Here is an 18,596-nt window from a genome sequence, read left to right as displayed (position 1 = left end):
GTTGTTGGCATACACAAAATATGGCCAACAAACCATTACCTCATCCGCAGGAGATAGACGTACATTGTGAACTTTTAGCATACCGCATATATTCATTGTGTAAACTATGTAACGTCACTACAATCATTCAAGGTCAGTTAATCCTAAAAACTGTTTTCGTCACAGAGGCAAAAAAGACTGACTCTGCCTTCTTGCAGTTGCATTGTATCAGTTCATAACACCCTTCTTGAGTTTGGCCAGGAGTTGTCTACTTTGAATTCCATGAAGATCCACCTTTCCTCTTCCAACCACAATTTGTGGAACTGTACAAGTTTGGATCTCTTTGCAGTACCTTTCCCCATAATGTCCTCCATGACAATCTGTACTCACTGTATGCTGACTGAGAGTCGCCTATTTTGGTGGCATATTTTAGAGGGTTCTTGACGTTTAGGAAACCATGTGATGTTTTACCTCCTTTACTTAGCACAATCTACTGGTTCCTCCAATATCAAGGTACGACAAACATTTCAAGTACCAGCACGATATTATGAGCGATATGTGTTTTGTGGATTAAGCAGTGTCAGACATATATTTGTAACATTTGGAAATATAGTCCATATGTCCAAAGCAGATTTGTTTACCTTTCCCTGCAAAGAACGAAATAACATAACCGGCAAATACACGAATCAGTGTTAATTCCTTTGCATTCTTTGTTCACAAGGTGGTTGCAATTTTACGTGCTGCAATATACCTGTCCTGCTTGCCTACAACAAAGGATTCCAACACATCTGTCACTGGAATGTTGTGCAGATTGAACACAATCATGACAAACCAACATCTATTTCTGATAATCATTTGGTGCCGATTGTTTGGTGCGAGATTCATTGTGTGAACATGATTTAGTTCGTAATCTGTCCTCTCTGACAGGCTGAAATAGTAGCTTGATTTTTGTTCCATCCAGCGCTGAAGGGTTGTCTTTCAACCTACACCTACATATTGTTTCACTAGTGCGTTGACCTGTTCATAGACTTGATATAATACCATATCAGTGAATTGGTGCTTTGTTTTGTGTGCCACAAACTATCCTATGCAGAACTCAAGAACAATTAATCCATATCGAAATTAAGGTTATCCAGCTGACATTTTCTCACACCAAGTTGTGAAAACCAAAGGGTCGTTTCCATATGCTACATTTCCTCTGTGCCTGTCATATACCTGATGCTGTGTCTGTCATTTACCTGATGCTGCAGGATGAATATTGAAATTGATGTGGATTGTTGTACATGTCTGGTACAATTAAAGAGTGCAACCTTAAATGACAGAATTAGTTCTCTACTGGTAGTAATATCAGCAGTACTTATGGCAGTTGCCCAACCGCAACCTTCAAACCCGTCCCCTAAGATGCAACAATTTGAATACTGAATCCACCAAACATTGTTAAGAATTTGTATTCACCAACCATGTGTGTCAGAAAAGTTCCACTAGATTGTTTTAGCAATAGGAAATAACTGTTAGTCTATGATAACCACCTGCAAATGGTCTGGACCAAGATGTCTCACAGAAGCATCGACAACATTCGTATAATGCTTAATCCTGAAAACAGCACGTGCACATTCTTGGAAAGGTGGCATGAGGGCAACTTTTGCTGTATGGTCTGCTAGTGGTGTCGGGTGCTGTATCAAAATTAATGCTGGCACCATAAAATGAATCTGTTGCTGCCGTGGAGCATGGATTAAGGTCTATATTATCGACAGCAGCTATTGCGAAGAGATTTCTCGAAAACTTTCCGTGTGCGTGTTGTGGGGACACAAAACACCTAGTTTTAATCGCTTGAAGCATAAAAGTGTAAGATAGAATTATACATCCGTCACTCTCGTGGCCTCCAGGGACCATTTTCTACTTTGTTCCACATAAACGAATGTTAGGTATCGGTCGATATATACATATGACAAATTTCTTGCTTCTAATCAAAGACGGAGGGGTATGATTTATGTACGATGATTACTTTTACATATCAAAGGTTAGGGGCATGCTTCACATGTGATGATTACTTTTACATTTCCAAGGTTAGGACATGAATCATGTGTGATTATTACTTTTACATTTCCAAGGTTAGGGCGAGCATCATGTGTGATTATTACTTTTACATATCCATGGTTAGGGGCATGCTTCACATGTGATGATTACTTTTACATTTCCAAGGTTATGACATGCTTCATGTGTGAGTATTACTTTTACATATCCATGGTTAGGGCATGCTTCATGTGTGCTGATTACTTTTACATATCCAAGGTTAGAGGCTTGATTTGTACGTGATTATTTATTTTGCACATGGAATAAGGTTCTGCTTTATGCATGATGATTTCTTTTTCAAAAAGCAAGCCTAAGGGATTGCTTTGCGTGTTATGATTTCTTTTCACACATCCAAGTCTAGTGACTTTTTTGTGTAATTAACCAAATGCCTGCTTTTTGTGTGATACTTTCTCTTACACATCCTAAACTTGCTTTTGTGTGATGACTTCTTTGTACATTTAAGTCTTTTTTTGTTGCTTTGTTTGTGATTATTTCATTTGCACATTAAAGACTATGAGCGTGCTTTGTGTGTGATGATTAATTTACACACCCAAGCCTAAGGGATTGTTTTGTGTGTGATGCATGCGTTTACACATACGAAACTAGTGACTTGATCTGTGTTTGATTATTAATTTACAGATCAAAGACATCGGGCATGGTTTATATGTGATGATTTCCTTCACACATCCAAGGTGATTTACTTGTTTGCATGTGACCATTTCTTTTACACATCCAAAACTGAAGGCATGCTATGTGGATGTTGATTTCTTTGATATTCGAACTCCTTTGTCGAAACGAATCTGTAATGGGTACGATGGTATTCGAACTCATTTGGCAAAGCGAATATGTGATGAATACGATGCTATTGGAACCCCTTTGAAAAAAGCCAATCTGTGACTAATACGATGCTATACAAACTCCTTTGTCAACGCGAGTATGTGATGAATACGATGCTATTTGAACGCTTTTGACAAAGCGAATTTGTGATGAATACGATGTCAATATCTGACAGCCACTCCTTAATTTCGTAATCTTCCAACCTGAGCATCTTGAGAGGTAAGAACACTGTGGTTGAAATTGAAGGAAAGGAAAACATGGACATACGACGAGACATAAAAGGAAATATGTTTCTGACTGAATATGAAATGAGCTAAAAGCAAGTTTCTCTCACAATTGGAGTTTTATTGTAAAGTGACATAATCTCTGAAGGGATACTCCCCCCCCCCAATTTATCTAAGCATAATTCATTCAGGCAGGCAAGTTTTCAATCTTTGTAGTGAAGAAGTAGAGCAAAAGACTTTGCTCTGAAACTATTAGGTTTTCAAAATCACATTTAGTCCTTAAAAAGTAGATTGAAAGGGGTTTCATAGTTTTAATAAGTTCATAGTTTTATGTTCGTCAAATGAAGACGTCGATTGGAAATTTCACTCACTTATCTATCCACCAGATAACCTTGGACTATTACCTGCGGGGATATCTATAATACAGTCAACCAAGAGCGTCTTTTAGTCAGGTCACCATGTCAATATTGTGTTGGACGTTCGCCTTCACGCTCATTCTTGGTAGAGTCACGGCATTCCTTTTTGACGTTATCAATGGACCCACCAGTAACAACGCGGAACCGCCATTGCGGATAGGAGCAATGAACGTGCAGGTCTTTGGAACAACTAAACTTCAGCACGACATAGTTCGATCTGTGTTACCAAAGGTGAGGCCCTCTTCCATTTTGCTTTCTTCTCTAAATTGAATCTCTGATCCCAAGATATGTTCAGTCCACAAGCAAGATGAAGACGATCTCCCTTTTCTCGATGCCTTAAGGGATTTGTAGTCATACGCATGAGTTCGAAGCAAAATGATAATGTAAAGTGCAAATAAGTTACTTGGATGTAACTATCTTATTCACATAGTGCTTCGCAGACTTTAAATTACACTGCTGTTTGTAAACACATTGTTACGGCATAGACGGCCCACTGAAATAATGCAACGTAAGGTTATGAATACATATACTTGCTAGCATGGAGGTTTACTATCTTACGTACCCTTACGAAGGTAGAAACAGGTATACAGTGTTTAAAGCAATATTAAAAAAGAAAGCAGTGAAAAGTAAACATGTCCTTGAGATCATATTAGAAGCCAAATGATGATATAGACGACCTTTCGAAGTACGATATCGGCATATGCCGAATGACGAAATAGACGGCCATTTGATGTAGGATATCAATAGAAGCCGAATGTCGACATAGACGGCCATTCGACCTAGGATATTGATGCGCAATTAAATATAAATAACAAGAAAGCATTCCTTTCGTGTTATACAGGGCAACAGTAAGATATCAGAACATCGATCAAGGATACACATCTACCTCTCAAAATTTAGAAAATACATCGAGGTTTGTCTTGGTAGCTCAGTACGTCGAGTTCATTAATACTCAGACCAGTCTGATTAAAATACTCAGAATAAACTTTTATATTTGATGATAAGTCGGATTAAAATATTCAGGTTATACATTTATATTTGAAGACCAGTCTAGTTAAAATCGAGATATCCGACATAACGGAGATATGACAGATCGATATCAGGTCATGTTCTGTCGATTCACCAATCAAAATTATAGCTTTCACATTCATGTAAATGAAAAGGCCATTTCGTACATAACGTTGACTTATCTCAGCACGAAATGTAACGCTTAGTTTGATAAGTTAATACAAATAAATGGACCGGGAAGGTCACTAGAACACGGTCCTTTATCGGTGTTTGTCATGATAAGGTGACCCTGATTTTAGTCAGGTTCATTTGAAGATCGGTTATCTATAAAGTTCTTTCCAAGTTATTAAAGATAAATTGTAATGGGCATTGTATATTGCAGTGGATTGAAACTCGTTTCAGACCTCTGCGGGCCCGGGTTTGATCCCCAGTTTCGGTACGTTCAAGAATATAAGTCAACTTGTTTTAGTTGTCGGCTCTCTCCGTGTTATTTACTTTCCTCTACATCCACTGCTATTTTATTGTTTTCATTTGCGCTACTGGCAGTATTTAATAACAGTTGTGTGAACGACGAAAATTGAAGTAAAGAAATATTAAAAATATAATTAAAATAAAAGGTGGAGGGCATTGAGTCTTATGTATATCCAACTGTAGCGGGGAGGAGTCAGATAAAAAATAGTACAACCAAGACAAACACGCACGATTAACCCCTTCTTACATCCTTCGTTTACGTTTTCGTATTTCTCTTACTCGAATACTCAACTTTTTCGTGATGGAGTCCGTCTGAGTTCATGCAGACAAGTATAAATAAGTCACAGTTGCGATGTTATGAAACAAATAGGAGTAGAGATTAACTATTATTGTTAGTGTTGTTATTATTATTATTATTATCAATCGTATTAGTAGTAGCAATAACAGTGGTAGTAGGAGTAGGAGTAGCATATGTATGAATAATATTAGTACTAGTTTATTATTATTATTATTATCATTATTATTATTATAACAATTATACTTTCTGACGTCATATTAGGTACGATAACAGTCAAAAGCATTGTGAACTTAACAAAAGTGCCCAGATATATTCCACACTGGTACAGTGATCATATACGTACTTAAATATATGAAATAAAGGTTTGATGCAGTACATTCCAAACACTACAGGAAACATTGTAGTCGTACATATGTCGTGTCGATACGTGTATGTTTTTTTCTCGTCTTGTTCAGATTCTAACGCGCTATGACGTGGTACTGGTTCAAGAGATACGGGACCTTACGGACAGTGCTTTTGAAACTTTGAGACACCTAATGAATGAAGAGCTTAAAGCGTGAGTAATGTCTCGTTATTATTAGATTCGTGAGATTCTATTGATATTTAGATAGACTGATTGATGGTTGAAAGCACAGCGACACTTTAAAGGTTTTCTATCGCTGAGACAATCGGATGAAAATACCTTGCCCTAGGACACACTACGGCTGTCGACCTGGCTTGATCAAACTATGATTCGAATCCGCACTCTACAGGTAGCAAATCCGACAATCAGACAGGTAGCTCTTTGTTATGATTAAAATAATGTAAGATTCAAGATCACATCACGGAGTATCAAATACAACATGAATTACAAAAACAAACTACAAGAGCGATGGGTGAAAGGAATAATAACGGAGAAATATTAGAAAGTAGAAAGGAGAGGCATAATAAGTGAACTTAGATGCCAGTAATAACTTACGTAGCTTTGGTATCTATTTTTGTTTTCTTTCTAGAAACGCAAACCTTTTAGTGTGGCACGAACACCGTGAGATTGCAAGTCAAACATCCCGGTTGTATTTTTAACCAGGGTGATGCTAATATCATCACACACTGACACAAGTGTTTGACCAAATTTTTCAACGGTCTTCGTTTCGTTTTGAAAAGAAATATCTCCTTTTGTCGATGGTTAGAAATACGCGTTTTTATTTGCAAATTGTCCAGTTTTTTGTCGACTTTGAATGTGACTTTGCTGCGTGCTGTTGCAGTTTTCATCAGTTTGGATCCGAACCGATCTGAAGAGTACATGGAAAGGAATTGCTAGGCAGAATTTAAAGTCAAAACTAAAGAAAAATCGAAGGTGAAAAGAAGCATATATGAGAATAAGTACTGCCTTCCATTCATTTTTAGACGTGAAAATTACAACACTAAAACAGCTATTATTTCAGTGAAATTGATGCTTTTTAATTATGTTAAAACACATTTCATCACCTGCTTCAAAATCCTTTGGACCAGCAGCCTGGTCGACGAATGACGGTGAACTTGGTATACCGAGAAGAAGAAAAAAAAACCTCACTACTCCATAATTTGGAAAATTTCTGAAGGAAAAAAAAGTTCAGTTTTTGTGACAAAAATGTTAAAACATCAACTTGCCTTTTCGATTTTAGCTTGCTATTACTGTTATAAAAATGAAACACATTTCAAAACTATCGCAAAACTACCCGACATTTGCAAGCAAACTAATTTTTAATGTAAAATTGAATCCATTCGTTTGCAATGAAGCTCTGTACCGATACAGCCATTATTTATGTTACAATTGCAGGAAGCACGTGAATGATGTATACGAGAAGGTCGTCAGTAATAGACTGGGAAGAACAAACAGTAAGGAACAATATGGATTTCTCTTCAGGTAAAAGACATAAAAATTATTTGTTCGAACAACCAGGAAAGTCAGAATACACATCATTGAATTACAAATAGAAAATCCCATGCTTTAAATACCCCACCCCCCCATTAAACCAAGAAACCCGCGATTCTAACTTAAGGGACTAGTCTCAAGCACCTGTCTATATATTTCTGTAAAATAAATAATTTATTTCGAAAAGCAATTGATACATTTCAGTACTGAATTTTCCTAATAGTTAATAATGCTTTTCATTTGATCTACGATGAGCTAAAGAAATTCACATAATTGTTTCTGGTCAATGCCTCCTAGGTTCCTAAGAAAATTGATGGAGAGAAAGAGTCGAGCAGCATAGAAGGGGGGGGATGAGATCGACATGAAAGAGATTGATTTAATTATAAAGGTCAGTAGGCAAATAAAACGGTGTGAAGTTTACAGTCTTCACTGCATAACATTAAGGTTGCTTGTATAATGTTTTTTCTAGGAAGTCGAAGGTTCATCTGATTGATTCTTACCAGTACCCTGATCCAGGAGATATATTTGAACGGGAGCCATTCGTTGTCCACTTTTCATCCCGACAGACAGGTGATTGGAATTACTTCCCCTATTTAAAAAAATGTGTGTGTGTGTGTGTGTGTGTGTGTCATTTGGATTTTTAACGTAGCTTTAACAAATTTTCAGTGATGTCACTACGATGTCTGCAATGTGGCAGTTTATAGTGATGTCTAGCACTGGGACATTATGCTGCAGACACATAGCATCGTGTTCCATTCAGTCACATTAACCTGATACCAGGCAGACAGTCCTAACACTAACCTCTTTATGCTGAGCGCCTAGCGAGGCAGCTGTTGGTACCATTTTTATGCCTTTGGTATGACTTGGGGTTCGAACCCGCGATCTCTCGCATCCAAGGCGGACGCTCTAACCACTAGGCCACAGGATCAGTCATTTAAAAATGTCATAATTTCATAATTTTTGAACGCTTGTTTGGTTTCATGCTCCGTCACTGTTAAAGAAAGAGCACTGGAATCATGAGCGCCCATACACACTTATTTCCATCTCCCGTATTTCACCTCCAACCGGAAATTTTTAACGGGAGCCCTTGGCTGGAATAGGAACGTAGATACTCACTCAAGTACAATATATGTAATAAATATTGAAACAATTGCTACAGTTCCCACAATGTAGACATAATGGAGACATCACTTGAGACTTGAGCTGAGTCTTGGTAGCTTATTGTGCACACCAGTGGATGCGTGAGGGGGAGGAGACAGTTGCCCCCATTACCATCGAAGGGAGGGAGGCACCGTCGGGAGTATAATAAAATGAAATTTGAACAGTATTTCATTTCCCCTTACAGTAACTGTGATAATTCTTTACGCAAACTATATGGGGGTGGGGGGGTAATTAGGTTGTCAATTTACAAAAAAATTGTTCACTGTAGTAAAGCAGGGGCGCAAGTAAAGTATATTGCCTTAGCGCGCTTGAATAGAGGCGCCACGAGAGAAGGCTGCCCCGGGCGCATCGAACTCTCGCGCTGCAACGTATGCACAAACTACTAATTTAAACCCTGAAGTAAACCTATGCAAACACCGTAGTCATGGCAATTTTGGAAACTACAAGTGATTGTAGCATGTACTGTCCATTCCGCACCTAGGCAATGAAATGCGTCTTGCAGTACTGATGTACCTAACAAACAAAATGCATAAGTAGCACGTATTTTCCTTCTCATTTTAGTGAATTAGCTTTGAAAAGTAATTTTTACTTAACTTTTGATTTTCATTATCCAGCAACCATGGTATCCCAAACTTATGCATACTCTTTTCTTGTCTTCACCCACGCCCAGCTTTGGACTTTTCTAATCTCTTTTTGCAATTAGAACTTTGTGTCCTTAATCAACTTTAACTGTTAAAACCCAGACCATGATTTACTTCATGATTGGGGATTAACATTTGGAAGTACGCTGTCTCCAGTTGCTACCTTTATCGAACGTGTGAAAATAATGCATACATATAACTTTTGTCAGCGTAATACTTATTTGTCAATTATTAAAGTTGTTTATCTATTGTGGTCTTGAATGTTATCTTTTTCGTGAAGCCATGTCAAACTGACATTAACAATCAACCCGGAGACATGCAGAACAGAATAATGAGTTTGAGCATATTGATGGTGTTAAGAGCTTTTTTTAAAATATTGACTAATCAACGTAGACTCGATTCACTTACCACAAAAATATCGTTGTCATGAGAGTTTTATATTGCAGTAGTGGCCGATTTCGCCATTGCTGGTATCCATACTTCCCCAACGCACGCCAGGGATGAGATCGGAAACCTGACAAAGGTGTACGACGCCATCAAACATCATTGGAATCTAGACGTATGTAACACTGTCTCGACTATTTACCTCTTGAAACCTTTCACTTCGTGCACACAACACGTCTTTTTCAACTTTCCTCTATCGTGTCTTGGTGCTGGAGCTTCCTCGAAATCTCTTTGCAGGTTCACAGATTATAAAAATGATAGCACTGAAACTCAACTCTAATGCTGGTTTCTGATTAGTCTTTATTTTATCTTCGACAAGCAGATGTCAGTGTTTGAGTTAAGTCTAAGTCTGAGCATTATAATTTTGTGTCCGATTTGAGTCAGATGAATCAAATTGACCAACTCCTAAGTTACACATATTACTACCCGTGTGAGTGAGAATTCATTTTGAGTGTTAAAAATTTACACTGGAAAATTGCAAGCTGTTTTGGGGCAAAGTCCAACCATTATTGTATTGATAACAATTATGATAAGCTTGTTTAAAAAAACAGAACCATGGCCGTCTGAATAGCTAGACACATAAACAGTCTCTACTTGATCACATATCATCAGTGACGACTTCCCAGATTGGTTGGATACAATTGAAAAGTTCGCTCAATATGTCAATCCCTTATGTACAACCTTTTCAGACAAACTAGCAAAGCCAGCAAAGCAATTTCTCTCCTGGCCAGTTACAAAACACATGTACACAAAGTGTGAAACGTGATAAAAATAGGAAACGTCAAAGCAATAAAAGCCTAGATAAAAGAGTTCATTTAAAAAAAACTGAATAACAATATAACTGAAAACTGAGAGCGAAATCCGGATGAAGATGAGGAACGGAACTCTTCAAGACAAAATACACGCACCCCCCTCCAATAACAATGGGCTCAGCCAGTTGAGTACAGTGCGTGTGACCGGTGACAAAATATCGAGGAGTACAACACCACAAAAGCAGTATCAGTAACAATACACTTCAAAAGATTTTTTTTTGATTACGAGAAGCAAGTTTTCGATACTACTCGGGGCAATCGATGCAGGAGTTACATATCGTCAATACGTTCACTGAGAAACAAGTGGGTATTTCTTCCAGCTTTAATACCAACAATGCACCAACTATTCGATCTAAAAATAAAATACATCCGCCAGGAATTCAAGCTATGTTTCTTATGTAAGCACCAGCAAACGTACATGAACACAAGTCATTAAAGAGAAACGGACCAGCAAACATGCGTGGACGCCTTATTCAATGAGAAATGATGTTACTGAAAAAGACACTGTTCATCCGTTGAATCAAATTTGCACTACTCATGGTCATATGACTAGATCTGAGTCAGCTAAATGCAAATGCGACCTGCAATCAACTGTAACTATGACAATACTCAGCAGCACTTTACAAAGAAATAACCAAAGATAACACAGGACACTTTAGGACAGGACCTTAGAAACATAGACTGCAATTTAAGATCTTATGATGAAAATCCTGTGTCTGCCAATGAAGCGTCTGTGCATAAAAATTAAAGAAAATAAAACGGTGGAAAAAAATTCTGAGCGAATAATTGCATACATTAATGATATATTTGTTAGCGACAATGCCTATGTTTACCGTATGAAGATAATATATTATAGGCTAAATATGATAGTTCAATCATTGGGAAACATGTTGATTTATGTGTTGGTCTTTACTATATTGTACGGATGGTTCTAGTAGACAACCTCTGGTGGATACAACTATTTTTGACATGCTCTTACAGTCTTCGATGACAATAAAAAATTGATTTGAATTAAGACTGTACATTTATCATAATTGGCGATTTTTATGCACGAACGCAAACACTGCAAGATTTAATTGCTTTTGATAAGAGTAGAATTGAGTATGCATTACCCGACGAGTATGTTGTTGATGATTATGCTATTGAGTACGTATTTCACATGATACTGTACAGCCAAACTTTAATGGCATTCGGTTTCTTGACTTTTGCAGACAAACGGGTTTAAGTAAAATGAGTCAAAGAATGAATACAAACAAAAATTAAGTGACGATTCTAATAAAAATGAATAACGTAAATTTACTCGAGAATGTAAACGCGGACACTGTTGAAAGTTAATTGTCGGCATTACATGATATTTTTGTACAATGTTAGCCATTCTTTGAGAGATTTAAAAAAAAGACATGGTAGAGTTCAAGAGAAATAAGATGACGCAATATATAATCTTTGGTTTAATGATATATTTAATGAAAAACGATTAATTTTAGTGAGCATAAACAACAAAAAAGGATGCAAAATGACAAGTACATAATCAGACTGTATAAAACGTCTATGAAAATACAGTCTTGAATATGATTTAAAAGGTACAGCGAATCCCAACCTCTTGAATATTACAATGGATACTTTGGAAAAATACCTTGCAACTGTAAACAAGGTTACTGATAACTTTTCCTTACCAGGTGAAGATGTTCTGCATATGAAAGTGATATGTTTTAAGAAGAATTTATTGTCATCTTTAATAGAGTAAATAAACATACTTTCTGTTCAAGAGTAAGAAAAGGCTTTAAATGAAATAAATTAGACCGTAGTTCAGCTCCAGATATTATTATTAATGAATTTCTTAACCATAATAACGATATACTTTTAACTAAATTCTGGAATTTATTTAACGATGTAATTAAAAGTGGTCACTAAAGGCTTAGTTATAAAGGACAATTTAGCTGATGTTAATTATTTGTATATGTATAACGCTTCATAGTTGCGAAGGTAAATTATTCACAGATATACTTAATAACAGACTTAAACCACGGACGGAAAACTGTCATGTCTTTGTTGAAGCAAACGCAGGATTTAAAAATTCCACGAGTACAGTTGACAATATCATTATTTTACATGGGATTATCTTATATATTAATGATCAAGGTAAACAATATCATTATTTTACATGGGATTATCTTATATATTAATGATCAAGGTAAACACGTATCTTATGCGTTCATTGATTTCACGAAAGAGTTTGATTGCACGTGTGATATAAACAGATAACAATTGGTTTAAGGGAAACTATTCAAAATATCGATAAAGAGGTGTGTAAAGTCAAAATATAATCCAATCGATGAACAGGTGTTTAAAGTCAAGATATAATCAAATCGATGAACAGGTGTTTAAACTCAAGATATAAACCAATCGATGAACAGGTGTTTAAATTCCAGAGCTAATTATGATAGCATATTAAGTGACGAATTCTTCCGTATTCAGGGCAAATATTTATCACCATTTTTTCAATATTTGAAATTGATTAACCGGAAGCGTTTGATGTGTAGACATTGGCATGTTACACCTTTTTTTGTTCTTTAATACGTACATGACATTATCATCTTTTCAGATTTCGACCAAAACAGTTTTGACTAGTCTAAATATTTTGAAAGATTATTGTGCTATTTGGAAACTTGTGGTTAACACCACAAAAACAAAAGCCACGGTTCTTAGAAAGGGTGGCACCTGACTTTGAAATAGTAAATTCACTTGCTGTAATGAAAAACTAGACATTGTAGAGAAGCTTACATATGTTGGACTTGTTATGACGTCTGGTGGTTCCTTTAGAAAAGCACAGACATCAATGGTAGGTCAAGCTCAAAAGCGATCGTTTTACTCGCAGATATCTTTATAAATTCACATACTTTCATGAGAGACTTTGTTCTTTTTGAATCTCCTTGAAGCTGAAAATCAGTTTTGCCTTTAAATGCTTATTGTATGTAGATCTTAGAGCCGAGTAGAGGGAAATATTTCCGAAAAAGATCCAGTATATTTTAATTGATAGAATTTATAAATACTGAGAATACTAGAAGTTTGAAAATATTTAGCTACTTTTCATTTGTAAAGTTAATAGTTATAAAAATAAAGTCGTATTTTGTAAATATTTTGAGAGAATATAGGTTAAAAATGAATTCGATTATACGCAAATTTGATTTTGTCTTCGTATCATTACCCTTAATAATGAAGATAGCTATTTCTCCCGACAAGAAATGTTGTGAATTACCCTGCTTATTTCATTTGCATTGGTCTACATCTGCATTCATATGTAATTTCGTTTCTTAGTATGTTTTCATCATTATAGATGCTATTTATTGTACAATACTGTAGAATACGCCATTAAGTTCAATTCATTGAAAAAATGTGTCCACACAGTCCGTTTAGGCTGTCGGAATGAATGAAATCTCGCCCTTCTCTTTATAAATTAAATTTGTATCATCGTCGATATTTTTCATCAGATTTATATTAAATTTTCACCGTCAATCTAGGAAGCCTATTTTTTAAAATAAAAGATACTACAGTATTAAAAGAAATTTGTAATTTACAAAAGTCATTTGCTAATTAGTAGGCATGTAGATCTAGGTTTCATCGATTCATCAGCTGTATTCCGTGCTTTCTATTTGTCTCCTTTCTGGATGAGAAACTTTTCTTTTGCCTTGTGGATTTAGAATCCGTATAATCCGAAACAAATTGACTTCATCTGTATATCACGAAAATACGAAGTAAATGTTAACATATAATTATCGCATCCAGAAAAAAATTGCATGTTATTTCAGAATGTTGTCATAATGGGGGATTTCAACATGGACTGTAATTATGTATCCCACACGGCGAGTCTCTTGAACCCTCTCCGTCAAGATTCCCGCTTCATGTGGCTAATAGGCGACGGCTTGGACACGACCATAGGGGATGAAACACATTGCACTTACGACAGGTCAGTTGAAAGACAAAATTTCTAGATATATTTTCTCCAGAATGTATTGTTCTGCATATAATGCTTTTCGCGAGTAAACGGTACGCAACATGATTTTTTTCAACCGTAGTACTTAATTAGTACATAATGGAACGGGCTTTACATTTTTTTAGGTTTGTCCTTGGCGGAACTCATCTTCAACACTCCGTAACACCAGGTAGCGTCCATGTCTTCAGATTTGACGAGGAATGGCACATTCCAAAAGATCAGGTACACAAGTAGAAAGTAATTTTCTTCTTCGTTCATTCAAGACACGCCAGATGTTTATTTTGTTCCTCAGTTATCGGAAACGTTCTAATTTAAAATTGTGTCTCGCTGTGCAATGAAACGGGCAGCAAAATATGTTTGCCCTGAGAAAGTTGAATCTTATTTTGAAACAGTTAATAATTTATCAAGTGAGTTACCATTTAAATTACTGTGCTTAGAATTTGATTTAACTATGCATTTAGTTTACGTTGTCGAAGTTGTGTACAGAAAGGTGGAAATTTGATGACATGTTGTTTATTACAGGCAAAGCTTATTAGCGACCACTACCCCATAGAGTTCGCCATACAAGGCAAACGTAAGTACAGATAAAAATGTTCGAAGTATGAAATGCATATGACTGAAACACGTAAAACATGACAAGTAAAAGGGCTGAAGATACTAGTTAATCAGCAAGGATTTCACTAAACAAATAGCCCTTGCATGACATCAGATGTAAGATTTATTGAACACCTTCGTGCTAGAAACCTAATAATTATGGTAAACACGCCATTTGAGCTAGGAAAAACTAATTTGCGATCCAGCAGTTTTTATTTTGACACATCAGGAATATAGGGGCTCTCGTGCCTTAAAAATTAACTTGGTAAACTAATATCAGCACGCGAATAGTAAAGTGGTCTTTCGACCGAATGGTCTCCTTGTAGCTTATCCTGCTTAGGACAAATGATACAACTTAGAATCAAATTGGTCTTGCAACAATAACAATATTGTTTTTCAGATATGACAGCAATCGTCACCAACTTAATTTATTTTTTATACTAAAAGTAACACATGCAAATATTGCCATGAACGGCAGATACTACTGGAAGATTTTGTTTAAAAACAGAGAAAATATACTCTCGTTAAGATTATGTCTATTTTTTTAACCAAGTTAGAACGTGTATCGGAACTCTTTCTCCACGACCTCAATTTTTTTATCTACAACTCCCCATCCACACATCACACATTATTTTGTTCCGTTGAATTTTTTATCCGTTCGTTTTCGTTTCAGCTAAGTAGAGACACCCAGAATGGTAAAGAAGAAGACACAAAGACGATGAATAAATCTGAGTGCTGATTGGTACTTTTCTCTGGCTTACTGGCTTATAATAAACACATACGCTCGGCGTCTAGTTTCTAATATATTTCAAATTATTCATGGTCTCTCTCAAGCACGGGCGTCTGCATGAAGTTTATCGCGGGGGTGGGGCGAAGGAGCCAAATTCAAAGGATTATATTTATATACTACACAATCAACTTAGGAAACTTCCAGCAACTGCTCCTTCTCATTCGGATATCCGTGTTCTCGAGTGTTTTGACACATGCTTGCCACTCAATGTTTTGAAATCAGTCGCAGGGGTGTAGTGATCAGCCTTTTGAGGATTGTGTGTGGATACGGCAAGCCAATGGCGCGTGTTTCGGATGGGCCGGGTTTCTGACCCGCTGGTGGGTCAGGAGGTCAAGGGCCTAATCAAAACAATTGTTATGCAAGTTGCAAAGAAAAGGAAAACAATGGAGGTCGGGCCGGTCGATCCTCCCTTAATGACGGCTCAAAACCGTGATTTTGCTATTATAACTTGTATGGAGAAACATAATGTTGTTAGTTGGACAAACCCGCATAAGGCCAGCTCAAAAAGTGGATTGAAGTCAATGACATTTTGCTCATTAACTCAATTGATAATCTTTTTGCATTCATATGTTGCACATGTTAACATGTACGTCACATATTGAAACATAGGTTTATGAAAATCATCAAGTTTAATTTTCATAAAAACCGTTTTAACGTCATTTTTCCGTTTGGCATCTGTTGATAAGTCCAAGCTTACGCGTTTGCCTTAGACGCAGTAGTGGGCCCGCTGTATATATCAATGCACATACTAGATGTAATTGTCTATCAGATGCGGAACCATGTTATGTTTTGAACCTAACATATATGTACCACATAAAATACTGAATTAATTAGTTTTTCTTCATTTACTTATAAATTTTGTAACCATGTAATTAAAACTTGCTTTCTTATTGATACCTTCCTGCCTTGAATTTCTCTGATTATAAAGTCAACTGTCCGCTGCGGATCTGCAGGCCTTATCAGACCTGTACAACAACAGTACGTGACTAAGCTACCATTCTCTTAAATTCACTAATCAGCAAGCATAAAACGTAAACAAAAGGCCGGATATTTCTCTCTACACAACACGACACTTTTATTAGTCGTTAAGGCAGTTTCCGCTAACTTTTTGTTCACTAGAGGGGCTAGAAGTTTGGGCAGACTCAGCGGAATTATTATTGAAAAGTCATATCGTATGTTAAACATATGCTCGGAATGGTCAACGAGTCTGCCAACTCGTCGTGCTCTTCTTTTTTTTCTTCTTTCTCCCGCGGAATGATGACTTCTCAGCCAGATTTTCATGATCTCCTCGTGGACGTCGGCTGTTCTAATTATTATTTTAACCGAAGTTTATGTCATGTGTGAAACAGTCTGTTTTGTTTAAATGGATGTGTAAGAGTCGCCTTTATTTAGGATAAGCTTACACTCATCTTTGGAGATGGCGTTCTCGCGTATCGCCTTAGGTATGTGGTCTGCAAGTGTGTTGAGCAGATCGTGCTTTTAAGCTTACACGGATAGTTTCCGGCTGTAAAAAACTCCCAGTTTCAGAAATGAAACCACAACTTGAAGCGTAGATCTCAAGGACAATTGCAATGTCGTCAGCAATGATTACTGATAAAATAAATCCTCTACTCATACTTGTACTTTTTGCAGAGTGCTCACCTCTGTTCAGCCTTTGCCAGTAGAGTGGCTTACTCTCGTGGACTTTCTTCAGGCGAAAATCTTGTGGGTCTTGGAAATTTGGATATGTCAGTATTATTATTCCTCTATAAGGAGCGTGATATGAAAGTTTAATTGATGCTGAGTCGTTGTTAGCTCCCCTGTGGACACGCTCCGCACACTTAATCTATTGCCGTGGCTTATAGTCGGAACGTTTGATAACACTTGATCTGAACATATTACACACTACAACACGATCGGATTTGGTGTATAAACGACACAAATTCTTTGGGAATATCGTCTTAACGATCGCCAATTTTTTTTTATTTAAAGCTTCCGCCTTCCACCTTGTTTTAATAAACACTCGAGCAGCACAGCAAAAGATCATGCCATAATAAAGTAAGGAAGAGCGAGCTGAAATAACACCTCAATGCAGCATGCCTCAATACGGAACAAAACTCGACCTATTTGCACACTTTTTGCAGCGCTCTCGGTGGGGACGGAACAAATAACCACGCACAACAGACCAAAAAAGGTGCTGATCATCGTTATATTTCCAAACCTTAGCAGGAATGATGTACTTGTGCCCGGTACCTCTACGCAGGCATTTACAACTGCATTGAACCACAAAACACCAGATCCGGATGTCAACTCGCACAACCGTTAAAAGAAAAAAATCGGCTGCGCCAAAATGAATGAAACTAAAACATGCAGAAAACATTATGATAGGTCTGAACGAGAAGAAAACTATGAGCAAGTCGTGCAAAAATATGTTTTAAAAAACCCATTGCGCAGTAACCTCAGTAATAATAAGTTTGGGTTAGACGGTTGGTACCATGTCTATCATTGTTCGATAGAAAAGAAAAGGAAACAACGCTAACATTATATATATATATATATATATATATATATATATATATATATATATATATATATATATATATATATATATATATATATATATATATATTACAAAAAAATATTCATCAGCAAGAAAGACCTTTGCCCATGAGAGAGAGAGAGAGAGAGAGAGAGAGAGAGAGAGAGAGAGAGAAGAAATAGTTCTGGGCTCTCTTCAAAGAGGGTGTCACTCATTACGGTGTAGATACGGCTACATCACGGGAATATTGCGATGCGAGGGTACTTCGGGATGCTGTAACGCCACAAGCCTCTTTGATATCATATATTTGTATAGTTTCTGCCTTTTTAGAATATAATACAGATAATTAAATATCGAATAAATTCACGTTAGCTAAGGAATCTAAAATTAAATCTTTCAGACTAATACCGCAATTGAAATAGATTTTACTGAATTTAATCTAAAA

General features: G+C 36.6%; 1 protein-coding gene across 1 annotated transcript; it reads left to right on the top strand.

Moving 5' to 3' along the window:
* Window positions 1-3,525: 3,525 nt before the first annotated feature.
* LOC149791638 (deoxyribonuclease-1-like) lies at window positions 3,526-15,631 on the top strand. The gene is made up of 9 exons (XM_089969236.1): window positions 3,526-3,760; window positions 5,762-5,862; window positions 7,105-7,191; window positions 7,670-7,770; window positions 9,449-9,561; window positions 14,065-14,222; window positions 14,375-14,471; window positions 14,772-14,823; window positions 15,517-15,631. Exons 1-9 carry the CDS (start codon window positions 3,572-3,574, stop codon window positions 15,522-15,524), a joined length of 906 nt encoding a protein of 301 aa, XP_089825362.1. The 5' UTR covers window positions 3,526-3,571; the 3' UTR covers window positions 15,525-15,631.
* The last annotated feature ends 2,965 nt before the right edge of the window (window positions 15,632-18,596 follow it).

This window comes from Sinohyriopsis cumingii, chromosome 9 (assembly GCF_028554795.1).
Source record: "Sinohyriopsis cumingii isolate HCF-2022 chromosome 9, ASM2855479v2, whole genome shotgun sequence".
NCBI lineage: Eukaryota > Metazoa > Mollusca > Bivalvia > Unionida > Unionidae > Sinohyriopsis > Sinohyriopsis cumingii.
This window is presented reverse-complemented; position numbering and strand designations above follow the sequence as displayed.

What these genes read in the sequence shown, in the direction of transcription:
- LOC149791638 (XM_089969236.1), top strand. Translation starts at nt 3,572, where the DNA reads ATGTCAATATTGTGTTGGACGTTCGCCTTCACGCTCATTCTTGGTAGA. An exon ending in CTTTTCATCCCGACAGACAG is followed by an intron (nt 7,771 to 9,448) that starts GTGATTGGAATT and finishes TTTATATTGCAG; the next exon opens with TAGTGGCCGATTTCGCCATT. An exon ending in GGCACATTCCAAAAGATCAG is followed by an intron (nt 14,472 to 14,771) that starts GTACACAAGTAG and finishes TGTTTATTACAG; the next exon opens with GCAAAGCTTATTAGCGACCA.